The 26,735-nt window shown below is 46.3% G+C and overlaps 1 protein-coding gene across 1 annotated transcript in view; it reads left to right on the forward strand.

Annotated features, from left to right (window-relative positions):
• The window catches only part of LOC119398745 (uncharacterized), a 40,156-nt gene extending 13,668 nt beyond the window's left edge, over positions 1–26,488 (forward strand). The window contains exons 5-12 of the mRNA XM_037665565.2: positions 2,819–3,083; positions 4,621–4,807; positions 8,878–9,135; positions 10,806–10,903; positions 11,604–11,826; positions 16,954–17,078; positions 21,509–23,203; positions 25,901–26,488. Of these exons, the coding sequence (XP_037521493.2) occupies positions 2,819–3,083; positions 4,621–4,807; positions 8,878–9,135; positions 10,806–10,903; positions 11,604–11,826; positions 16,954–17,078; positions 21,509–23,203; positions 25,901–26,155 (3,106 nt within the window). The 3' untranslated portion in view covers positions 26,156–26,488. The remainder of the gene's footprint in view (positions 1–2,818; positions 3,084–4,620; positions 4,808–8,877; positions 9,136–10,805; positions 10,904–11,603; positions 11,827–16,953; positions 17,079–21,508; positions 23,204–25,900) is intronic.
• Positions 26,489–26,735: the final 247 nt, after the last annotated feature.

Genomic DNA, 26,735 nt, shown 5'->3' on the forward strand with positions numbered 1-26,735 from the left:
GTTTGCAGCAGGTACTGAGTGTATTTGCGAGATCCTGGGCTCACACTAAAATGCCTAATAAGTGTACTGGGAGGCACTAAAGCTATTTCGGACGTGGCTGTGGCAATTCGACCGCTTAAGCATAATAACAAAGCATGAATTTGTTTTTTCGGATGATTTTGCAGTCCGCGGTCCGAAAAATTGGACATTGATTCTACTATTTGAACTTTTCGACTCCAAATTATTCGGCCAGATTACTATTTGCTTCAGATTCGCTTTAAGGGGAGATGCGGGTCGAAAAACGCGAGTTTTCTAAAAAATTATCGATTTTTTGTTTTCACCTGTTTTGTTAAGATTAGTACCTCTACTGTTCTGAAAAAAAAAATCAATGCCGAGACTCAACTGGAAACTCTTTAAAATTGCGTCTAAAGAGCACAAGGTGGCTGTCAAAAGGCCGAAAGTGTGTCGTCTTCGAGCACCTTGCCGCCGATAATGCGCCGCCGCTCGCCATTGTCGACCGCATGAGGCGAAGAGCCGAGCCTCACTGTTCAAATAACGACGGTTTCCCGCGCTGCTGCAGCGCAAGAAATAATAAAGAGACGCACGCTTTTGCCGCCTTTTTCGAGCGCCGCGACTGGCTTTAAATCACGTGGTACGGATCGGGAGCCGCCATTGGCCGCTGCGCGCCTGTGTGTGCTGTAAAGCCTACTTGCAGGATCCGTGTCTCGTCGAGCAGCGCAGCTGAACAACGCTTTTCTCGAGTGCTTATCCGTTATGGATGAAGAAAGCCGTAGGAAGCGCGGTCACCGGCCTGTGAAGTTTCACGCGGCGTACAAATTTCGAGGACGCCGGCGCAAATCAAAGCCGAGCACTCAAACCACGAAAAGAGCGTCTGCTGCCGCAAGGCGTAGTGGCAGTGACGCCGATGCGTCCGACGAGTTTGCCGCGGCATTCGAATATGTGAGTGCCTCCCAGAAAAAGATCGGACTCTTCGAAGACGAAAAAAAATCGCAGGACGACGAGTCTTCGTTGATTGCTGATATGACAGCACTGAACATGTTGGTTTAATCGAGGGCACTCCAGTTTTGAACGTGTTCTGGAAGAGCTTGGCGTGCTCCCGCCTCATGATCTGGTTGCTCTTGGCACATCACAGGACAGCACACGCCAGAAAAAAATGTCTCAAAAACTAACAGGAGAAGCAAGGGCTCGTCGGCGTTCGCTGAAGAAAAAAATCTCTTGTCGAGGAGTCAGCTCGAAAGAGCTGTGAGGGCCAAACCTATGGTGCTGGCGCATTTTAATGGCAGTGGCCACTACAAGGAGGATTGCTCTTTCTTGTGTACAAATTTAGTCGCATTCAATGACATCTTTGATAAATAAACATGCAATTTTGACTTTAAAACTCGTTTTTCTCAAAACGCAAATTTTGCCATTTTTGTCAATGTGCCCCTCCTTTTTCGGGTACTTCTGGTGCTCAGATCTGCATGAAATTTTTCCCAAATTTTTTCCAAAGTAGGTTAAATGCAATTATCTTGTTTAAGTTTCAATATTCTTATTATATAATAAAAAAAAGTTATGTAAACTTTTACTAGGGTAGGAGAAATATGAACTTCCCACGTTAAAATTTTTCTCGTCTAGTACATATTTTGTATGGACTTCCTAATTAGTTACTTGCATTCCACACTTTATTTGAAACATTATGAACTATCAATTGTAAAAAATTATTGAAGTTTAGGTCTGAAAAGAGGGGGGGCAAAAGGCTTAAGTTTTTCAATTTGTCATGTTGCAGAACTAAAAGTATGCAACTTGCAAGAAAACTAATTATATATTTGAAATCAGCATAAAAAGTTCTATAAGCAGCTGAAGTTTCATTGCTCTAGGGTGAATATTAAAGAAAAAGTGTCTTCGAGTAGCATCTCCCCTTAAATCCCAAATTCACTATTCGCCCATCTCTAACAGTGAGCCTTTTATTAGCATGTACGTATGCAAATTTTTCTGATGTAACATTTTGTAATAATTTCTGGATCGGAATGCGTAGTTATGGAACCTCACAATATGATTGAATGTAATTGCATTATGGAGCCTCACAGCAGTGCTGCTGTTCCGAATGAAGTCCGAATCGCTAACATTGCACTGTGCGTCGTATGTTCTCTGTGAAAGTGTGTGAGGTCTTGCTGACAACCGCGACTCGAGCAGGAAGGAAAGGTGCATCACGCGTGAAGACTCGTAAAAGCGATCCTTATGAAAATCCTTCTTTGCCATTTGCATAGTAGTTTATAACAGACCATCTAGCCCCTCAATTTGTTTTATATTGAGTGTGCAGCACGCCGTAAACATTAATTTCTTCATTATTGACCTCCTTGTCATGTTGCACGATTTTAAGTTTCAACTAAGGTACCTGCTAGTCTACATTGCCAGTTTGAGTTCTGCTGCCCATCCTTTCCATGGTGTCCTAACTAATACGCTCTCGTCTCTTTTGAACACTAGCTCCATATTTCCCTCTTGCAGCTTTAGTAGGTTACAGTAGAATCTCAAAAAACGGAGCCTGACGCGACCAGGAAAATGTGTTCCCTTAAACAGCAGTATTGTTTACTGAGAGTGGAGCAGGGGTGCAGAATACAAGTACGAAATGCAGTATTTAAGCAGCAGTTCCGTTTAAGAGATTTTCATTTGATGAGTCTACTATTCTATATGTATGTTTTCTAATTATTCATTTAATTTTTCATTCTTCTTATTCCCTCATCATTGGCTTGGGACGTGCTGTGGTTCCCTCTGGGATCGGCCATTTTGCATGCCGTGTGATGGGCAGAAATCCACAGTTGCTGTCACTCTCGTCATGCAGGACGTGGATGTACGCGGCCGACGAGCAGCAGAACAGTGCAGTGACGATCCGCGAGTGGATGGGCAAGTTCGAGGGCATCCCCAACGTGGCCAAGCGCATGGCGCGTATGGGCCAGTGCTTCTCTTCCACCGAGCAGTCCGTACGCGTCAAGGCGTGCGACGTACAGGAAGTGCCGGACATCATCGGCGGCGCCCACCCGGTCAGCAGGAAGCCGTACATCTTCTCTGATGGCGTCGGCATGATGTCTGTGCCACTCGCCGAAGAGGTGAGCGTGTAGCAGCATGCCCGAATGGCAACTCTGGCCAGGTACAAAAATTGTGGGCAGGGTGCAGGGGCAAGTTATAAGCATTAAGCTATAGTCACAGGGTTATAGTCGCATTGGTAAACTAAATTAAAATTTGCCATACTTAGCCACGTATAAGCTCGCTTAAAGGGGCCATGACACGGTCACCCATCAATTTGTGGTTTTCAGCGAAAACTAGATGTAGGGGGTCTATTATGCCTATACAGATACAAAAAGTGGGCCGTAAAAGATTATTCCAGTGCAAAACAAGCCCCAGAAGTTGCAAACCCCTCCCACCGTCGGCGACCGCCATTTCGCCATGGCGCGTGTGACATCGTGTGCAGCAAGGTGCGCAGCCGTCGTCTTCTACCAAAGTTTCAGCCGCTGCAAATCGTTCAGTTTCAGTGGCGAAGTGAAGAAAGCTAAAATATCTCAATTTCACGCGCAGCTGACCATGGAACGATATCGTTCGCCAGAATACAGATGCTTGCACAGCTAGCTGCTTGTTACGTCACGGCTCGTGAGTGTGCCAGTGTTGCCCGACTCGCAGGCCGCTCGCGTGTTAATCAAAATATCCCTTTATAAATTAAGTTCTCGACCAAATGCGCTAAAATTTCGCCACCTTGTTTGTGAATGCACAAAGATTAACCCACATAACACAGATTATCATCGAAAATTGGGTGTCACGGCCCCTTTAACACTAAGCTTTTAAACTTAAATTTGGGTGCAAGTGTTATGTACGCTTAACCTTGAAATGTGGCCTTGTGGCAGTGCACGGAGTTCCCTGAATAGGTAGTTTCACGGCTTGGCGGCCCCATGCTGCGGTGAAATTTTTGTCAGGCGGGTTATATGAGGTAAAATACATCTATCTGTCCGTTTCGAATAATGTAATATTCATTTGACTATTCAAAGCACTCTATTTGTGCAGGCCTAGTAGCAGGTAATGTGTTGCGCTGCCAAGCTCTAGGACGCATGTTCAATTCTTGGCCATGGCAGCTGCGTTTCGATAGGGGCGATACACAAAACATGCCCATACTTTTACGTTTTAAGCTCGTTAAAGAACGACAGGCAGTGGAAATTAATCCACAGTGCCCCACTAAGGCACACCCCATGCCATTTTGAGTTTGGCATGTAAAACCCCAGAAATTGTATTAAATCATTTCATTGGGCACAGCCATAGAGTTTCTTACAAAAAGTAGACCTCTGCAATATTGCTCCGGATGCATGGCCTGATGTTTAGTGACTGCACAGCAGCAGGTGTGTAACTGCTGGAGTAAGTTCAAAGATGCTGCAATGCCCACTGTCATGTGACCTTCTATGCCATCATGTTGGCATGATGCATTGCATACGCTTAAGAAACAAGGTCGTAGAAAAGGTGTTACCTGAGGCTATTACCACTAGTATTTGTTTTTTTGATCCGAGGTTTCAAAGTCCAGAATTTCTCATTTAGTGCAATAAAGCACTATGTGCAAAACGTCATGTTGGCAGTATTTTAAACGTGTAAGGTGTGTGTGCACAGGTGTACGAGGTGATGAAGCTGAAGGAGCGGCCATCGGCCATCCAGGTCCGGTACGCTGGGGCCAAGGGCATGCTTTGCGTCAACCCCGCCCTTCCCAACAAGAAGCTTCTCTGCCTGCGGCCCAGCATGCAGAAGTTCCCCTGCTTCAGCTCAGAGTACCTCGAAGTGGTCAAAGTCTCGGCACCACGTATGTTGATTGATTGACGGCCACTGCAGCTGACCATCTTTAGTTTGCACAAATGGCATGGGATGTGTGATGCTTCATTCTTACGCCTGTCAAACTCTTAAGAGCTCGGCCTTCTCTGATCCCCAGTGGTACTCAGTTTAGTTGGCATTTCTTTTCTGTAAGGTTATGTGATTTTGAAACATGGTAGGGCAGCGACTATGGTGACAAAATTGATGCATATTCCAATGCGTACACATGTCTGCAGGGACAAGAAAAGGCAACAGTGTTTGTAAGTGCTGGATAACTGTTGAAATTGCATCAAGGAAGGATGGCTCAAATTAAGCTGGTTATCGTATTGCCACGCACGCTTCTTTTGCTATGTTTCTGTAACTGGTCCATTGCACGTGTAATCACAGTCTTGCGCAAACCGCTCCCAAATGTCTGGGAACCTTCCAAATTATTTCAGAATCTTCTTATAGGCTTGAGCGCGCAAACGGGAACAGTTGAGTTCATTCTGGAACTAACGCAGCCACCAGCGATAAGGCTTGAATGTGCAAATTGCTCCCAAATGTCTGGGAACCTTCCAAATTATTTCAGAATCTTCTTATAGGCACCGGGCGGCTGTCGTAAGGCGCCAGCTACGCCTCTCCCAAAAAGCGCCCCAAGCGGCGGCAGGGACAGCACTGGCATGTGAAGCAGACGACGCGGAGCAGGCTCTGCTACTTTCAACACGTATTCGAAAAGAAGCGCGGCGTTTCTTTTTGAGCAATTCGAAGCTGTATGCTGTTGCGTTTGTTGCCGAGAGGCAAGGAGAAGCGGCAGCAACAGTGTTCTTTTGAACAATGCACGAAGCGTTCGACTCTCGGACATGTGTTCAGACAACGGGGCCCGTCGTCGGGCTTCAGGCAGACTCCCGCGCAGTCATTTGCGGTCGTGGACGCGTTTAATGGCCGCCAAGTCATCTAGAAAGAATGACGCGGTGTCCCTCTCATGTCCACACCGATGAGTGCTGTCGGAGCATCAAACGAGTCAGCTTCTTTGCGTGGTGCTGTGCTTGTAGGCGTTTGTTTTCGTTCGGAGACGGACCAGAGGGGGCACGATGCCTCCTCCCTTTCGGGACAGCAAATGAGGCAGGCCCGATTGCGACAGGATGTAAAATAAGCATCTTTGCATTTTAACTGCCTAACTCGCTGTTCCTCATTATTATCTGGAAGCCTCCGGCGCGAAGGCGAGTCCTGACAGCGCAAGTGCACCCATGGCGCTGCCAGTTTTTTTGCGCAATTATAAGTTTCAAAGACTTGACCAGCTGGCGTACGCGTTTTCGTGCGTCTGCTCTAGAGAAGGGTCTCCGCTTGCACGAAGCAGGTCACGTGCACGACATCACAGAATATAAAGGCGACAACGAGTGCGAATAGCGTTGCAAGTGCGCCCCGCAGACGAAGCTTAACGGGATAAGCTACGATGTGGAGCTAGATGTAAGTAGCACCATTTCTATTTTTTAAATGCGAAGCATTTCTTAGCGAACCCCAGGCACTTTGAGCGTTTCTATCTAGGTATCTGTTTATCTAGCCGCCTACGTCTGGGTGCTCTCGTGATCGCCTCCTTAACTTGGTGTAGACCAAAATTGGCATGGGAGGGTAAGCGGATTTGACGAATATGACTGTCTGCTCATGACATGAATAAAGTGAAAATCCTGTTGCGTACGTCGTCAAACCCTTTCCTCCAGACACGTGTCGCACATACCCGTTTACCACGGGCATCGGTGTACGGGTATGCGCCACAGGTGATTGACAGTTTATATCTACCCAGGTACGGCGAGAACAGACATTGGTAATTTTTTTTTTAATTTCGAGAGTTTGCCCAATGGCATACATAGTTCAATATACAGATAGAGGCCGGCTTCCGCTATATACACCAACAGTGCTCTATGGTGGGGCCCATAGAGCCACAAATCATAATCCGGTGGTCTTGTCGGATGAAGGCCCACTGTTCTCAGGTAGCGCCGCCGTATCTGATTAAAATGCGAGAGCGTTAAGAAAAACCGACAACGTCAGCGTTGACCCGACGAATGCAGAGAATAAAAATTGGGATCCCAGCAGGAATCAAACCCAATGGTTCTGCGTGGCAGTCAGGTATTCAACCACAGAGCCACGCCAGGTCTAGAACCTGCTTTGGAAAAACACCCTATGCAGGCGTAATGTCGGTGCAACGTCAGTTGTGGTAGTGGTGCTGGCTATCTAATTTTATAACAAAGCAATAAACACTATACATATGTACTCCTATGATACAGGCGTCATTTCAGGTTAACGTCTGTGGTTCCAGTGTTTGCTCTGCTTTTATAGCAGTGTAATAAACGGTACATTTGTATTCCTATATGATACAGCAAGCTAAATTCAAGCGTTTCTCGACCCCGGAGGAATACGCAAACGAAAGTTACGTATGATGTTCACATAATCGCACCGTAAAGTGCACTTCACTGCGAAAATACTGACGTATGTGCTGTAACGTGGGTGCGGACGTTACGTCAGGCCATAAGTTACGCTTTGAATGCCAGTGTAGTCGACGTGCCTGGTAAGACCACGATGTGTACACAACTACTGCACTTACAAAAACACGTCGATCCACCTCGTGACGCTTGGCTCAACACCAAAAAAAAAAAAAAAATGCAGCATAGAACTACTCGCTGACTGCTTCGCATGAAACCGATTCCCACAAGGCGTGGAATCTGCCGAATATTTAATACCTTGTTATTCTGTGTACACGTTAACAGTGTCTCCCAACATTTGAAAAGGATACCCTACGTCTCCTATTCGATTTTCGGCTTTCTTTACGCAATGCTTGGTCGATCGCACATGCTGTTCCTTCGGTGTACATCGTGCAAACTTCTGTTCCCGTTTTGCTTTCCTTTTCTTTGCGATGCGTCACCGATTCTAATATTTCAACAGCTATCCTTAGTCTGCGTATTTCATGTAGCTTGACGCAACGAGGGCCGTCGTTAGCAGCCGGTGCGCGAACAAGGCCGTCGGGGACGGCGATTGCAAACGGGAACCGATGGAACTGGATCTACTCCCCAGCTTTATCCATGTTTGCATAGCTGTTTGTGAAGCCTACAGCGCAGCCTGTCTGCTCGGGCTTGGTTCCCGGGGCCTTTCGGCAGCGCAGGACACAAGCGACGAGAGCACAATGAAGCGCAGCCAACATCCAGCACCGCGTCCCCGCAGCAAGCGCCTGCTCCTTTCTGGCACTCACATTCCATTAGTTCCGCGCCTCCACCGAAGAGGCGCCACCAGTCCAAACTCGCCCCACGCCCGGTGCCTATAGGCTTGAGCGCGCAAACGGGAACAGTTGAGTTCATTCTGGAACTAACGCAGCCACCAGCGATAAGGCTCGAATGTTCGATGCCGCATGTATATACCGACACGCCTTACAGCTGAGCAGTTTATCGACGGCCGACGCCCTGTTCGCCGCTATCAGTGTACAGCGTGTATTGCTGTACACTCAAACCTCGATATAACGAACATGGATATAACGAATTATCGCTTATAACGAAGTAAATGAAGAATAGCCTTGGTAATATATACAGTGGTTCAAGTATACGCTTATAACGAATTTTCGGATATAGCGAAGGTATTTTCTTGTCAAATGCAACTTTGTTGTAATGAGGTTCAAGTGTAGTTTGAATTTTTATTTCCTGGCCACAGGTTCGGCCAAATAAGGAGTTTCATCTTGAACACGCCGACTGCGGTCTTCGTCGACGTCACGACCCTTGACAGTATTATCATTGGTTTAAAAACTACCGAAATCTATGGTGACCATGGCACCCGTCTCATCATCGTTACAAGGATGTCCACCATGATTGTTACATCTGATCATTGTCGTGCCATCGCTGCTGTAGCGTCAGTATTGCTGTCATGCCATTATACTTGGTTTTTGTTTAACGTTTTTTGTCTCTTGCACCTTGTAAAAACCTCGATAGCAGACTGAAGACATCTTTCAAGCTGTTGTGAGAATGTTGCACTCTGATATTTTCCCATGACATGTTGTACACTCCTTTGATTTCTGAAGTGTCATTATTTTCTGCTCTATGCCAGGCTCGGTGACGTTGAATCGACCCCTGATCACCATTCTGGAGCAGCTGGGAGTGCCAACCGACACCTTCGTGTACTTGCAAGAGCGCATGATTCTGGAGTTCACTGACGCCTTAGTCAACGAGTCCAGGGCTGCTGACGTGCTGTCTGCATGGTCTAAGTTGCAGCTACCTTATGAAGACCTTTCCAAGGCCGGTTTTCAGCTCACACTGGACCCGTTTTTCCGGTCACTGCTTCTAGCCGTGTACCGAAATGCGGTCGGTAAGTTACAGTAATGCCTTTACAAGGTGAATTTGGACTATTGAGCTGCTGATGAAAATGTAGCGAACGGCAACTAAAACTGTCTTGCAGACATGTGCAAGAAGCTTAGCGTGAATTTTGAAGCGCCGTGAAGTGATAGCACTTTGCGAGGAAGCAAGTGCCATAGAATCCACAACACAACATAAAAATGTGAACGTATGCCCCCTGAAAATATGTTGGTTAGTTATTATGTCAAAGCCTTACAGAATCAGGAGGATTGGTTGTCGCAAGAAGGCTGACTGGGCTGTTTCCTTTTCCGGTGCAGCTGGGTTATGTTTTTTCTCCCTGCTGAGCACCGTTGAGGGTTGTTGATTACTAGTTGTGATGAATTAACGTATCAGGAAACATACTGAAGCATTATCGCTTTTAGTATAAGCAACTTGTTTCTGTGCTACAATGATGCTAAGGAGAGGCAAAGTTGAGTTGTGGGCACTTCATTCCTGCATCTGTGGCTTAATGGAAAGTGGTACGTGCACGTGTTCACCATTTCTCAAGCAAAATGCTGTACGGTCTGACTGAAGTGGCTAATATTGCCACACCCACTTCTTGTATTCGGGTTTGACGAGCAAGGACGGTTATCAACGCCCGACGCTGTCCGCGAAGCAGTGTTCGAGAAGCTTCGCGATTATAGTACATCGTCTTGTTAAGATTGCGTGCCGCACGCGAATGTTCCAGCTTTGTCGAGAGATAACGCCGCAACCAGCGATATTGCTGGTTCGATAGCACCTGTATAAAAGCCGACACGCTTGACCGCTTGTCAGTTGATCGACGGTCGACGCTGTGTTTGCCGCTATCAGTGTATTGCTGTACGTAGTTTGACTTTCAGTTGCCCGGCCACAAGTTCGGCCAAATAAACAGTTTCATCTTGGACGTGCTCACTGCTGCCTTCGTCGACGTGGGCGTCCGGAACATGAACGAGCAGCACCTCCACCAGATGTCACGTGGTCGTGATGTCGACGAAGACAGCAGTCGGCACGTACGAGATGAAGCTGTTTATTTGGCCGAACTTGTGGCCGGGCAACTGAAAGTCAAACTACAGTAATACACTGATAGCGGCAAACACAGCGTCGACCGTCGATCAACTGATAAGCGGTCAAGCGCGTCGGCTTTTATACAGGCGCTATTGAACTTTCCAGCAATATCGCTGGTGGCGGCGCGCAATCTTAACAAGACGATCTACTATAATCGCGAAGCTTCTCGAACACTGCTTCGCGGACAGCGTCGAGCGTTGATAACCGTCCTTGCTCGTCAAACCCGAATACAAGAAGTGGGCGTGGCAATATCAAATGCCAGTTGGCACTGCCAAGGTGAACGGGTTGAGGACCGAAACTGAGACAACTTGGCAAACATTAGTCTTTAAAGACCAGGCATGAACAGCCAAGGAATGCAGGAAAGCAGACCGGTGTTTCTTGGCTCTTGTACGAGTCTCCCCTGTGCTTTGTTATGAAAATGTGTGTGTAGCCACTGTTATTATTCGTGGGTATTCAGAAAACACAGGATGTCACAGAAGGACGCAAGTTCAGATTTTGAGGCTGAGGCTAATGTACAACTGTGCGGAATCAGATATTAGTTGCTGTGTGTCATTGCACGTGTCTTGCGCTAAATAACTTGTGTATTTTGTGGTATTCTAGCGGGGCTCCGTTACAAGACCCGCATTGCGCTGCCGGTGGATCGGGCCCGCAACATGCTTGGAGTGGTCGACACAACAGGCAAGCTGCAGTATGGAGAGGTGGGTGTAATCGCAACTGCACAGAGCCAATAACAGACTGAATGAAGCAAAAGAGAGCTTATGAGGCCTTATTTGTAGTCTTTAGCCAAAGCGCAGTAATGGAGGTGAATGGAAAAACTGATTAATGTGGACGAAAACATAACTTGCTGCCAGTTTGGATTGAATTTGCAACCTTTGCATTACGAATGCAGTGCTCTACCAACTTGACCACTGTGGTAGCCATTACAACCCCCCCCTACACACACATTTTTGGTAATTTCTGAATGTGTAACTCTGGGGTTGTTAGCCAGTTACACACGTTGGCATGGTGGTAAGTGTGCATGAGTGTGCAACGTTCCTTTTGCGAGGTAGGACATGTGGCACATGAGGATTTCTTGGCCACGTGACCACCTGTATGAAGCATCATCGTTTGGTCCTTACTGGCCGGAAAATTGTCTTTTTCGTCTACTTTCATTTCCCTTAACCTTCATAATTGCTACCCTTCATTTAAATGTACAACAAATAGCCACCCCCTGTGCTTTCCTTGGCTTCATTATCTGCTGGCTTTATGTAGTAGCCAAATAGTCATGTGCGAAAGACAGTGTCAGATTCTCTCTCCAATGCTTATTGTCAAACTTCTTATTCGTGTGCTCGATTGTGAAAGTCTGTACTTTGTGCAATCTTTATTGCTCCCTAAAGTTCCCCGACTTGTACTTTGCAGGTGTTCATGCAGTGCACCGAGATGCGCAGCCCGCAGGTGCAGCACCAGGAGCCACCCAAGAAGACGGTCATCACCGGCACAGTCCTTGTCACCAAGTGCCCCTGCTTGCACCCGGGTGACGTGCGGAAGTTCACTGCAATCGACGTGCCTGAGCTGCACCATGTTGTCGACTGCATCGTGTTCCCCGCACAGGGACCCAGGCCGCACCCCGACGAAATGGCCGGTGAGCCTTCGTTTTGTAGCTGCTAACTTTCAATCTCGCCTTTAGCACCTTCGATATCATCATCAGCCTGTGATATGCCTGAAGGCAAAAAAGTGTGATGAAGAAGTGATAAAGCCTGAGCAGCTAGGTTTCTAATCGTGCTTTGTGATCGTGCTTGATCACGGTGGTTCTGTCAATGTTGCCTTTAGCACCTTCGATATCATCGTCACCCACGAAAAGTTACTTCCTTCAGGGGGGCAGGGGGGGCAGGGAGGCTGGGAACTTTAGCGCTGTGCTTTGAATATGTTTCTTGATGGGGGGGGGGGGGGCAAAAGGGGGGGCAGGCAGAAATCTTAGGGAGGCTGCTGCCCCCCCCCCCCCGCTGGCGCCGCCCCTGTTCGCAAAGCCTTTGCCATGCCACGCTGTACACTATACGCAATTAAAATGCGGCTTTGTCACATGCTTGTAGCTCTTGTAGTGCACTACATGGTGCCAGGCTGTGCACTGTGCATTCCTGCCAAGTCTCTCGGATTTCGACCATTTCTTACGTTTGTACGGTTGGCAGGAAGATCTCCCAGAACGAAATTTCTGTGCGTGGTCTGGCCACATTGACAAAAATCCAACCCAATCCGATCCAGGCTTTTTGCGAACCCATCGCATATAGCATTGTGTAAACCAATTTAGGAGGGATTGGTGTAAAACATACAGCAGTATCTCGGTGATACGAAACCGTCGAGCGAAGGCCGAGAGCAGCGTGCTGGAAGCCTCGGAAGTATGCGCGCAGCCAGCGCACAACTGTGAGAACTGTGATTAATGTCTTAATAGGACCTTTTGGGGTCCTAGTTGGTGCATAGTACTGACAAAAATTAGCGCAATAGAGACACGTCACACAAGAAAGGTACACAAGGGACAAGCGCTGTTTAACACAACTGCTGTGGACGAAACCATGGTCGCTCTTGACATGGTCATGTATGGCAACAACGAAACTGACTGAACTCCAAAAGTGCACGTGTGTCCAATGCTCACTCAGTCAAAGCGACGCTGCTTTCCACAAGCGTGGCAGATGCGATCATAGACGGAAACAAACAGCGTAGCTTTGAAGGCACGTGCGCTTTGCCTCAAGCAAAGCTTGAATTTGATGCGGGCTTTCGCGGCAGCCAGCTGCGCCGTCTCTTATTGGTCCGTTCACATGTGTCCCAGAAAGGCATACGTGAGTTCGTTTGAGGGAAATAAATATTTTGTGCGTATATCGTTGTTTGAAAACGGATTTTGCTAGTTTTTTTTATATGAAATTTTGGGCAATACGAACATTTTCGCTCCCCCTTGAGATTCGTATCAGCGAGATTCTATTGTAGTTGAGAAACCCTACCTGCATTGTTTGTTTAGCCTCTCAAAGCCATTATAAGACCGATGTTTACACTTAGAAGGCTTTTCGGGACCTCCCCTTTCTCTATATGAAAAAAAAATTTCAGGGGGGGACACAGATTCAGTGTGCCACCCCCTGACTATGCCACTGCAGAGAGGACGACATCAATAGCAAAGGAAGTAATAAAAATATTTACGTTTAAATTGTTTCAGGAATCATGAAGCATATCGCTGAAATAATTCGTTGTTAGATGACTCATTGTTTGTTGTTTGTCATCGTGTTGTGGCCTCATTTGTCTTGAATACACCGTCTTTCTCATCTGGCTGGGTTACAGTATATTAGGCTTCTGCGAATAGTAAATTTTAGTTTTGAAGTGAATAGTGATTTGGTCGAATAACTTCGAATTGAATTTGAATAGTATATATCACATGTTATAAAGGAAAATGAGCATATTTGTAATGACCTAACTAACCTGCACAATATTTTTTAAAACTGAAACAAGGCATGTGCAAATGTCATTATTTTTGGTTCAAAGGGAAGTGGAAGCTACTTTGAATAGTAGCAGGATTTGACTTTCGGTAGAATGCAAGTGATAACCCGTAAAATATGTTACATTTTAAAATTTACTTTACTTAGAGCGTATAAGCCGGTATAGTGAGCTTTTAAACTTAAAAAATGAGGAATCGATGTGAGGGTACTTTGATCATTTATTTATTTATTTATTTATTGAAAATACCTTACAGGCCCGAAGGCATTGAGTAAGGGGGGTTACAGTGAAATCAGGTAATGAACAAAATCTCACAATGAACAAAGCTACAGTGCAGGTTAATAACAATAACAAAAAAATACTTCGTAATAAAATTCAATAGTACACGAATAGCAGATTACAGCACGTTAATCAAAACAGAGCGCAACACTTGACAATATAAAAGTTTGAATGTTCGATGAAAAAAAAAAGAAAAAGAAAACTTCCAACTCTACACCGTGAAAATGTATCTCAAGTTTCTGCCGAAACGCGTTCGGGTTACTATTAGAGGCGATACCTACCTCGAAGTAGGGCTTCGCGGCAGTGCGGATTTCCCCTGGAAACGTGTACTCACGGTATCGCACCGCTACACTGCAGTCACCTTTACAGGGGGTTACATGCAGTTTATGTCTGTATGTTAATTTCGATTGAAATTTAGAATTTAAATTCCTTTTGAAGCAAATTCGAATACTGTTATATTCGTTTGAATATTTGAACTGCTCCAATATTCGCACAAGCCTACAGTAGATGCTTCACACTCCTCGAAACATTGAATTCCAATTTACAGTACAGTGCTCATGACAAGTATATGCAGTTGCTCAGGATAACGTTAAGTTGCGATGAATCTAGCCGCTACAGGTAATGTTGGCTCTGATGAAAGTGTTCAAGTCAAAGTTGCACCGATATGACACAAACTGAAGACGATGGAAACAAGAGCACGTGCATTATGTAGTCCTAAATTGTCACGTTTCATTCCATAGGCAGCTTATGTGTATTACAATTATTTTGCTCACGAAAGGAAGTTCTGTCAGGAGTGCTAGTGATGCGTTCCTAATAATAGTCTTTAGCTACATGTTGGAGTCTGATCACCAGATCCATTGTGCAGTAGGAAGGACCACAGGTGTCAAAATTCATCCAGAGTCCTCCACTGCAGCATGCCCGTGGTTAAGACGTTACGGCAAGTAATCTCAGAATTGGAAATTTCACTTGCCGCAACTAATATCCTTCCCCCAATATGGTCCACCTCACATTGGAGCATGTCAGTATTGAATGTTAAAGGGGTCATGAACTGCCGCTGGGGCTTGGTGAAAAAAAAAAAAAACGCATACTGCGTGAAGTAGACACTGCTAGGTACGAACAGCTTAGGCAAATCTTGGAGTCAACGAGAGTTTATAAGTGGTGCGCAAAGTCGCCATTTTCTCAGGCGCCTTCTTTTCCTACAGAGGCCTGTGCTCGCTCTCTTCAGAGCTGCCGGCGCCTGCTGTTTGACATCAAACAGCAGATAGCATGCTATTGGTCATCGTAATTCAAGAGCGGCGTTTGGATCACACACTTCTTTCCATATGGGAGCCACCATGTGCCGGCGTCGCTCTCCGCAGTCTGGTACAGTAGAACCCCGCTGTTACGTTCCTCACTGCTGCGTTTTCCCGGCTGTTACGTCGTTTTCCGCCAGTCCCGGCATAGCTCCCATAGGATACAATGTATTGGAAACCCCGCTGTTACGTCGTAACTGTCGGACCGTTCCCGTATGATACGTCGCGAAGTGCGCTCGGAGCCGACCGAGTGACTACCAAAGAGAGCCGCCATGGTGCATTTTCATGCAGCTTGGCCTCGTTTGACCGTAATATTAGCCGCATGAGAGGCGCAAGCAACAGAATCTTTCAATTGATGCAAACAAAAGCATGGCCTTCGAGATTCAAATTGCAAAGATGGCGTCTATGACGTAACTGCTCGCGAAAGCAAGGCCTTCGAGATTGGCATTTACTATTGACAAAAGCATAGCCTTTGAGATTTGTATTGCACAAACATGGCGTGTATGACGTAATTGCTTGCGAAAGCAAGGCCTTCGAGATAGGCATTCACTTCTGCCATCGCGTTGGCGTAGACTCATCATCATCGTTATTTGCCGGAGAGCGGGAGGAGTTCGAGCTGGTTATAGCTGGTTGGAGCTCGCGTGGTCGTGCGTGCGGTTCGCGGTCGGACTCGCCGCGCCGGTCGTGATTGCGTGTGCTTAGTTCTTTCATGCCTACAGCTGTTGGTGTTAAAAAAATCACATACGTTGATTACATTTCTGTGGATGAGGCCGTCCTAAGCTCCGCGTTTCTATCCATCGACTAGATCGCGGCTGAGCGCGCCAATTTTCGTGCTGCTCGTAAGAATTTAAATAAAATTCTGTACCACTAAATATTTTGCCGTTTTTCCTGTTTTTCGGCTCTTACGTTTCCCGTCTCTTACGTTTATTTCCTACTGTCCCTTCAAAAACGTATCAGCGGGGTTCTACTGTAACATTACACAATAGCCACACTCGCGCACAAGAATCACAATGGGAAGAGTGCGTTTCATACGCTTGGTTGAGGTCATGGCGTGCGTTGACGTAACTTCGCTCCCCTGTGCCACCCTTCCCTGTGCAACTTTCAGCACGCTTGTTGTGACAAGAAAAAGCGCTTAACCCTTTCACTTCCGTCGATGAGTACAGTCTTCATGAGATATTGTACCAAAATGACCGATGACCATACTCGTCATCAACAAAAATTGATCCCACATGGAACCAATGCTGACTACTGTTGTCACACTTGTGTTTCTTGACGCTAGATGGCAACCCTCGTCCATGTTGTGCCATTTGTGTATCAGCTTTCATCTTGTAGCCATCTTTAATTGTATTGCCAGGTGGCTCCCAGTTATCTTTTTTACGCAATTAGTGAAATAAAGGAAGCCCACTGAATTGAAAAAATGGTACCTTTTTTATTCAGAGAAAAAAAGCTCTACAAATTGAGCGAAAAAATTTTTTGAGTAAATTTGGTACAATCTTCTTTTTGCACGGTAGCAAAAGTGCTAAAGCGTGCCACAAATCCACGTAGTTCCACTCGTTCTTCACAGAGTCTAGAAATTTTGCGGCAATAAACTTTGATACTGAGGTCATTCGATGAATATTTTGAAAAGTGCTTTGGGACCCCTTTAAACCCTTAATTATGTAACTCAAAGTACCTGTGCACTTGCTGACCTCTGAACATGGTCTATTTGTGTGTGTGGCATGCAGGCTCTGACTTGGATGGGGACGAGTACGTTGTCATTTGGGAGAAGTGCCTCTTCTTCCCCGGAGCAAACAGAACTCCCATGAACTTTTCGGACCGTAACCCCGAGCCCCATGGGAAGCAAATCACGGTAAGCCTTGATCATGATTGAATTGAGGCTTTAATGGCTAAGATGTGTCTGTTCAGGCAGCACACTTATAATCTACCGTATACACTGGACTAAGGGCTGTGCTCAAGTAAGGGCCGCTCCACCCCCCCCCCCCCACTTGGCAGTCCAAATTTTGAAAAAAAATAAAAATATCACCAGCGTTGTCGCGTCTCGTGTACAGCGCATTTCGCGGGAGCCACGAGATGGCAATAGCTGTCCTGCGGCTTCATCACACGGTGCTGTGAGCTTCGGGCACGCAGCACTATCTGGGAGATCTTGCTGCTTTTCTTGCTGGCGCCATTGATCCTTTGTGCCGCCGTTCATTTTGACAACTGCCTATACGCCAGATATCCCACCGAGATGCCAGATATCCCATCGTTAGGTATATATGGCACGATTAAATAGGTTTTTTCATACATGGATCGAAAATTGAACAAAAGTTTCACACTTCCGTGCAAGGGCTGCACCCCATCGATATCGCGGAAAAAAAGTGCAGCCCTTACACGGGTGTATACGGTACTCTTATAACAGTTCTCAGTGGAGATTTTTGGTTGAGGTGGTTACTCTGTAGACGTTAATGTCGTTATCATTAAAGCCTTAATTCACTTTTGGCTGGCCCACTTTGGTATTCTTCCACTTATAATATGTCAGGTTCGACGATATACTTGACGATCCACAACCACGTTCACTACACACACTTTATTCCCCGCGCCACATATCCAACATGTCCGACCTCCGTCTCGTACCCTATCTCTCTCCTCCCGTATTCCCGCGCGCCCCCTCGCTGCTCACCCGACACTCGCGCCATCTTGTTCCTCTGCCATCAACCACACACAGCCTCCGAGACCCGCATCCAACACACGCGCACTCCTCACTCCCCTATCTCTCACAAATATTATGCATTATTCACCCGACATTATAATATCTTATTCGCCCAGCACCTCCACAAAAGTGGTTTATTTGACACAGAGCTCACGACCAGCAGAACAATGCACCAAGCACCCTCTAAGCTTGCGCCCATATGCATGCCAACCTTCTTTGGACTTGTATGGCAGGAAATGTTAGTAAGTTGTTGCAGCTGCTCTATTTGTTATATGGCGTGTTAACAGCATTGCATGTTGCAGGATTGTCTTGGGGTGGTTGTGTGAAGTGTATTACAGTGTCAATCTTTACAGTGGCATAGCAAGTACATTATACAGCTGAACAAACAAAAAGTGTAGGCACAACACTTAACTGAAAGACAGGTGATGGTTTGGAGGACAACGAGCACTTATTGCCAATATGAGGCTAAGAGGAAGAAGTAAAATTTGGCAGGCGGTGTTATTGCACGCAGGAGATTAAGTGGTGGTTTATTTAGTGAATGGCTATCAAGGAAATTCAACAACGGTGGGAGGGATTAGATGGCTTTGCAATAATATTTGGGCAGCACTTCAGGACAAAGGCAAACCAACTTGCCTGCTTAGCTGTTATCCTGAATTAAGCATCATTATCCAGGATTATGTACTAAGTTTGCCTATATCAAGGTATGGTAAGTGCTGTCATGACAATACTATGCACTAGAGGCATGTTCCTCCAGCACTCATTTGCTGACCAGTGCCTTCATTAGTGAGCAAATCTGCAATGCAGAGAAGTGCACTTGAGTAATAGGAAACGCGTGTGTTATGTTAGCACTAATGCTGCAAGCATAGTCCATTAGTGTTTTCTACCTCAACTTGTATGTCACCAGCATCACTGACAAAAGCTCTTTGCTGTGAGAACGAAGTGCTGCCCTACAATTTTACAGACATCCTGAGCAGTGATGCAATACTCTGCAGGAAAATCTGCATTTTGATCTTCGTCCTTCCACAGAGTGTACAGCAAAGTTGACTCAACTCTGCTGATTATTGTTAGCGTCATCTGATACCCAACTTATTGGCATTCTGCCTTTTCCAGTCTGAACTTGTACATGATAAATTACATGCTTTTGATTACTTGTAATTAGCAACACGTTTTAGTGATTTCATTATTGTGCAGTGACTTTGTGCACTTAGTAACGTTCACAAACTTTTTCATTAATTAGTTTCATGTAATCGGTTATTTGACGAGAACCTATACTAACAGGCTGCATGACGTTATGTTGCCAGCTGTAAGGTGTTCTTGCTCACAGAGGACCGAGATGTCAGCAAGGCTGCAATGTAACCATGCTGTTGTGCACAAAACTTTCCTGCATTACAAAACTGTGCTTCCTTTAGCGTGCACATCAAGCGATTTTATTACCACTGTGTAATAAATTTCTGGGGTTCTACGTGCTAAAAATCGCGACACGATTATAAAACATGCCGTAGAGGGGGACTCCGCATTAATTATGGCCACCTGGTGTTCTTTAATATCCACATTAATGGAAGTGCAACTGCTGTGGCTGGTAATTGAAACCGTGTCATGAAACAAGCAACGAGCTATCGCTGCAAGTTACCACTGCTAGTGCCATTACAAAGCAAGTGGGGTAGATAAGCAACTACTATTTTTAAAAAGCAATTATTGGCGAATAAAAACAAGGTGTGAAGGGTGAAGATGCAGTAAAATGCAGTGAAATGGCCGTTCTTTTTATTGTATTCGTACAAATATAAGTATCGTTACTAGAAACAGCATGAAAAAAATGAGACAAAAACGACACTGGAAGAAGTAAATTTTAGCACGGTCTGGTATTAAGCCTGTTGGAATGGTTTGCAGCACTTGTTCCTGTATGTTGTTCTTGTCTTGTAGTTTTTTTTTGTGCTGCTTCCAGTAATGAAACTGTACCAATAGGCCTAATCCCAGGCCCTTTTAAAGAAATAAGTAATGGATAACTGTAGTAGGATTGATAGGCGGGCGAGTTGGAACTTATCCATCTTTGCGCAGCGCACAAAATTGACAAGGCACACAAGAGCGCTTGTCCCGTCCTCTTCTCTAGTGTGGCTTGTCAATTTTGTGCGCTGTGCAAAGATGAATGGATAACTTCCCAGTAACTCCTCAGTTGCTCTCCTGGGGCAGTGATTCAGAGTAGTAATCAATTGCATTTTTTAAGGAAGCAATTGTAATTGTATTCGCTTACTTTTTCTTCTGTAACGTTTACAGGCCTGCCAGTCTCCAGTGTTTCGTGTAACCTAACATACCCTATCCCTAGGAAATTTACACATCACGGCGCACTAGAATGTTTGTTGATTTATTTTGCACGATTTTTAGTTTGGCACACATTGCTTGGTTCTGTAGTTTTGTTTGGCCAGGTGCATCTGAAAGGTTTCAGTAGTTACCGTATTTACTCGAATCTAACGCGCACCTTTTTTCCGGTAAAACGAGTCCAAAAATCGCATGCGCGTTAGAATCGAGTACCGAAAAAAAAAAGAAACTCGGTTATCGTATTGCCATCGACATTTCAAAATGGTCGCCTCCTACGCGCCTTGGCCATTTCTGCCATTTTTTCAGTTCGTACGTGTGCTGAGGAGATTGTCATCCCGTTCTGCGTTCGCATCGGCGGCATGGAAGTGCCGACTCCAAATACTCGACGAGTGTACCACGATGCCGCATTTAAAAGAATAGTTATTACATGTGCAGAGAGACGGACGGAAATCGGGCCGCATCGCGGTCGTTCGGAGTTCCCGAAACGTGCGTGCGAGACTGGCGCAAACAGAAGCAGAAGATTTTTTACAGCAAAGCTTCACGAAAAGGTTTCATTGGACCAAAGCAGGGCCGGTTTCCCGAAATCGAAGAGTGTTGACATCGACAAGGAGTTGTCCGACAGCGACGAGGACTGATCCATTACGCGACTCGTATCGCCGCCGTAGTGGTGACAGTTTTAGCGGCAAGGCCCGCTTTTTGATTTTGTGTTTTGCTTTTTTGAAACTTTAGTTCTTTAAAACCCAAATACTTGTACTTCTGAATGTGCGAAGTTTGACTCCTACGGACTTTTTTTTTCTTTTCTCTCACGAAAAATGGGTGCGCGTTACAATCGATGTATTACTTTTTTTATTTTTTGGTCGCGGAAAACGGGTGCGCGTTACAATCAAGGGCGCGGTAGAATCGAGTAAATACGGTAATACTGGTACACTTTTTATAGCCATTTCTAGCATCATTGCTTTATTAATCTTGCCATCTTTATTGTTCAGTGCTGCTGCATGTTGTCAATCTTGTGACACACGAGCACAATTGATACCATGACACGAGTGTGGTGACGTACTTAGCCTGTAAGCTTGTTTGACTAGTGACTGTGCCTACTGCTGTCATTGTGATATGAGTATGGCTTGTTTTGCTGGTTAGAAGTTAACTGCAACATAAAGGTATGTAGGTAGTCTTTTTGTTGTTGTTGTTGTTGAAACTAGTACAGTTAAATGGGATCCATCACTGAATGTTGCAACAGCCTCCATCACACATGGCCATCTCTTCCGTTCCCATTGCAGATCGAGGACATGATTCAATTTTTGTGCAATTACATCAAGAACGACTCCATCGGAATCCTCTCGAATGCACACCTGGCCTGGGCCGATCAGGAAAAAGACGGAATTCACTCGCAGAAGTGCCTTGCGATAGCCGAAAAGATCAGCATCTGCCTCGACTTCGCAAAGAACGGCAAGACGGCCTTTCTCCGGCGCGAAGAGCGGCCCATGCTCTACCCGGACTTCATGGAGAAAGGTAGCCACAAGACTACGTATCGGTCGGACAGGGCACTCGGTGTCTTGTACCGAACCTGCCGTTCCCTGGAGGCCGCAGTTGGCAGGCTAGGTCACCGGCACGTCGATCCTGGCCGGTGCCAGGCACTCGCTGTACCAGGGTGGGAGGAGTACCGCGAGTCGGCGACGCAGGCCCTCACCGACTACAATACGAACCTCCGGCGAATATTGAACCAGTATGGTATCGGGTCCGAGGGCGAGGTTATGGCCTGCATGGTGAACACGTTCGACACCTACCACAACGCCCAGTCGGACAAGCTCAACATGGAAGACCTCGTCGAGAAGATGGTCAAGTTTCTCACGGTAACCACACGTGATGTCTTCTACGATGACATCTTGAAGGAGATGCAGGACGGAGGCATATCCGATCAAGAGGAACTACGCAGGAGGAAGCTTCGCAGGGCTTCGGCCTGGTACATGGTGACGTATGAGCACAGCGAAGAGAACTCCTTTTTCAGCTTTCCCTGGTGCATCGCAGACCTTCTGATTGAAATCTTGCGCAGCGCGGATGCAGAGGACAAGGTGTGGTGCCCGAACATACTGTACTGGAAGATAGACCACCTTGTCAAGGAGAACAGCGACCTTGCAGAGGATGACGGTCTGGACGCAGGTTGTGATTCGTTCAAGACTGCCTTCCACATAATTGAGAAGTGGCTGAAAGAGGAAACGCTGCTTGGCCAGCACGAACCTGGTGCCCCGTCCAAGCCTGGGCTGTGTTCCAACTGCCTGCTAGACATATACACAGAGTTTCTAGGAAGCAGGAAGCTTGCGCCCGTGGGCAAGATTGTCACGAGAAGGCGGCATGCCATGATGATGTCTGCAGCGGCCAAGGATGAGCCAAGTTCTGAGGCAACTGCGGAGCCATTGAAAGAGCAGAGTGCAGACAAACGCATTTCCAATAAGAAGGCTTCTACTCATGCCTGGCAGATTATAGATGGTTTTGTGGAGCCCCTATATTTGGACGAATCTGAAGGTGAGACCGATGACCCCGGAATGCCAGACCAGGATGGACAAGGCGATGGGAACGAGCAGGACGTTGAGGAGGTCACTCGTTCTATGGCATTGCTTCTGCATCGGCCGCAGGACGGGTGCGACTCCGGGCCGGACATCGGCGAGGACCCCAGTGTCGGCACTCTGGTGGTCTCGTTCCTGCGGTGGTGCCTGGAGCAGCACCGGCTGCCACGGGGGACGTGTCGTGTCGGCATCTGCGCGGGCGGCGGCTACGACTGCCAGACCCACAGGCTACCAATGGTGGCATTGCGGGCCTACAGTTCGCTGGCGGTGTCGCTCGACCCGTGCCACATCTCGCTGCCCTGTGACCCTGCGTACCACGAGCCACATCAGGAGATCTTCGAGCGAGATCCCGTCCGCATCCAGATAGCCAATCCGGCGATGGATCAGATGCTGAAGGAGAAGCTCAATGCGGTGAGATGGCTTTCAGCTATCTTCACGATCGCTTTTAGCGGTATTTAGATGATCATTATTTCAACAAACTTTGGGCTTCTGGTGATATCGTGAATGTGCAAATGTCATTATACAGGGTGTGCCAGCTAACTCTGGCACACTGTTTGTGTATTTTACATAATTGCTTAATTAGGCAGCATTAACTAAATTCCAAAGCAACGAAGCTAGACAAGAAATTCCATTTAAAAAGTTGTAGATCACTCTGCAAAACATCCAATTGAGCAGTTCCAAGCATTCTATCCATTAAATATTAGCGATTTCTTAATGAAGATGGCCGAAAAAAAAAAAGCACATGACATGCCCACTTGTTATTGCAGTGCTGCCTAACGTTGCGCGTGCGAAAGACATGCTTGTGGCAGTTCATGACAGCTATAAGCAGATGTAGTCGTTATCGCTTGTGTTGCCATAAGCCAAAGGTGCATCACTGCACAGCCACTGTCATCATTGCTGGATTATTGCTTCTTAAGCGGCAGCACACATGGTCAAATGCTATGGTAGTTTGTAACGGGAACATTAGGGACTGCAATCACGGTGTGCAGGTGGACATTTCGCGTCTTATAAGGGGGTGTAAATTGCGGGTAAAAGAACAGCTTGCCGACGGTGGTGACCCAGCCTACAACCTCTGTATTGTGTGTCAAGATATTATACTAAATGAACTATGGTGGTGGCGGTTCTCCCATCTACTTTGGTGAATGTCCCTGTATGTGTAATCCTGGGAGAGTTATTCAGAGACTCCTGTAGGCGTGAAACACACTTTGCCATCTGGCAGCTGGCCAACGAACCCTCGCCTGCTGCCTAAAGGTGCTGGGACAGGACGCTCACTGTTATCTCCTGGCTTCATTAGGCTCATTATTTCATTGCAAGGGTCTTGTCCAGGCGGCTTTGATGCCTTTAGGCAGCATGCGAGGCTTTGTTAGTCAACCACCAGCTTGTAAAGAATACATGCTATGTGATGCCAGCTGGCAAAAAAGAATTTTTCATGACTACCTGTGGTGCTGGCTAAGGAACACGGGACAAGAAGTAAACAGGACAAGCGCTTACTTTGTTTGGAGATAGCTAGGGCAGGAAACGAATGTGTCAGCATGCCATCAGTTCTTTTATCTAAGAAAGAGCTTGATTGTTTGGCATAGACGACATGTGTCCATTTACCTTCTTTTGTTTCTTCTTGCAGCTTCAGATGAGCGTTTATATATGAAGTAAGCGTTTGTCCTATCTGCTTCTTGTCCCGTGTTCGTTCGCTATGGTTTCTGAAGTACGATGAGCTACTAATTAGCACACCCAAATGTCCTCCCTTCTGAAGTGCTGGATAATACTTCCACGATTACACGTGCAGAAATTCTGTACAAAGCTGACGGGAGAATGACCACCATCATAGCTCAGTTGGTAGAGCCTCGGATGTGTATTCGAAGGTTGTGGGTTTGGTTCCCACCGGTGGCAAGCTGTTGGCAAAGCTTGCACTAAGTTGCACGAAGCTTGAAACGGCAAAGCTGGATGATGATCTGAAGTCTAATTTGGTTGCTTCTAGGTTGTTGCTAGGTTTTAGCTAGGTGCTGCTAGGCTGTTTCTACGTTATGTTAGCGCTGATAAAACTTCAAAACCAGCACTATAAACTTCTTCGGGAAAATGTGCAGCGCGGCACGGACGAAGGACAAGAAACGCACAACACGAGCGCTGACTCTCGAAGATGTTAGTGACTCTCGAAGATGTTTTCCCGAAGATGTTAGTACACCAACTCGCCCAGATCGCCGTATTAGTTCACTATAAACTTAAGAAAAATAGCACGTATAGGACTCCGGCAATGATTCTGAATGCAGAGAGCTTCGAGGTAAATCACAGACAGTCAGACACGACACGGATGTCCAAACTCCAGAGGAAGGAACTCGCGCTGAAACCGAGCATTCGCACCTCCTGTAGATCTAGGCATGTAGTTGTTCGTGTAGGGCTTCCATCACTTCGGGGTCTTCTCGCAGCCACCGTTGCCTTTCCCGTTCCCTGGTATTTCCTCGTAGGTAACGCTGAAGCACTCTGTACAAAGGTTTCAGCGAAGCTGAAACGTGCAGCCAGGGTGTTTATCACTGGGTTAATCCCGATTGTTTATTAAAGCTTTTCTCAATTACTGGTTAGGTCTGTCTAGAAATCTTAATTGGTGTTTGCCGCCCGTCTGTTGCCCTCTTCATTTTTTGTAGACCAGCGGTGAGTAGTGGGATTTGTTTGCACAATTTCTGTGGCACATATCCGTTCATGATGATGAGTTCTTTGTATACATTTGTACACACCAAAGTTTATACGGCCTTCTTAAACAGCTTAGCTGTTAATAATGCCACCTATGCTTTCCTTGGCTTCATCTGTAGGTTTCATTAGGATGTCTGCTATAGTGTTACGTGCATGACATCATTGACTCTAGCAATAACACAAGTGCCAGCCGTGCATATTGATGGAGGGGAAGGCGCTTGAGGCCCGTGTGCTTAGATTTAGGTGCGCATTAAAGAGCTCCAGGTGGTCGAAATTTCCGGAGCCTTCCACCATGGCGTCTCTCATAATCATATCGTGGTTTTGGGATGTTAAACCCCAACAATTATTATTATGCCTTGCATATTCCCACTGTGCATTCATAGGCTTTTCAAAAATATTCCCGTTCTTTTTTCTTTTTGCCTCCAGGTGCGACAGCTGCTTATGCGCTGGACGGGCGTACAGGACGTTCAAATACAGCATCAAGATGATTACGACAACACGTATATCGTAGTGACTGCGACGGGCAGAGACTGGCAGATCTGGTTCTTGGAGGAGCTGCTGTTACAGCGATGGCTGCCACAGGCGATCGACTGTGGAGACCTCCTCAAGTTTCTGAGGGACAATCCCCAGGCTGGCCAGGCAAAGCTGGGCTCCCGAAACTTGGCATCTACCAAGCGCTAGCGATCACTGCCCCTGACATTTTTGTGATATGGCTCCACAGCAATCTCGTCAGTAAGCATAGACTTGAAGCAATCGGCAGTGGTCAGAAACTGTCGATAACAAGGTGACAGAAGTTGCCATGCAAAGCCTGTGTACCTGTGTACGAGTGTACAGATGCTGTGTACTTACTGAAATGTGCAATTTGTACAGTATTCACATTTGTGATATTTTAAAGGTGTTTGTCTACATGGCAGGGTATTAAACATTTCCTTGTGTGCACATGCTATTACTGGGCAGTGTGCCGTTTTGAGCTGTTTTGTGGATATTTTGTGCTTTGCAGAATTTGTTCCTCGTGCTAGTTTATACAACCACACTCTTACTGCAGCCATTTGCATTAGTGTGCAGTGTACCCTGTGAGTCATTTCTTCAACTGGGTTGTGCATGTGTGTGTGACTTAATTATTCTGTTCGAAATGTATGTTAAAAGGCTTTCGCAATCACATGTGTCCACTCCACAACCAGACTTGCTGCAGCCATTTAATTTACATTACTTGGCAGCATGCTTTAGCTCGGGGGTTTTGAAAAGCGTTGTCTGTGTGAAA

This window comes from Rhipicephalus sanguineus, chromosome 7 (assembly GCF_013339695.2).
Source record: "Rhipicephalus sanguineus isolate Rsan-2018 chromosome 7, BIME_Rsan_1.4, whole genome shotgun sequence".
NCBI lineage: Eukaryota > Metazoa > Arthropoda > Arachnida > Ixodida > Ixodidae > Rhipicephalus > Rhipicephalus sanguineus.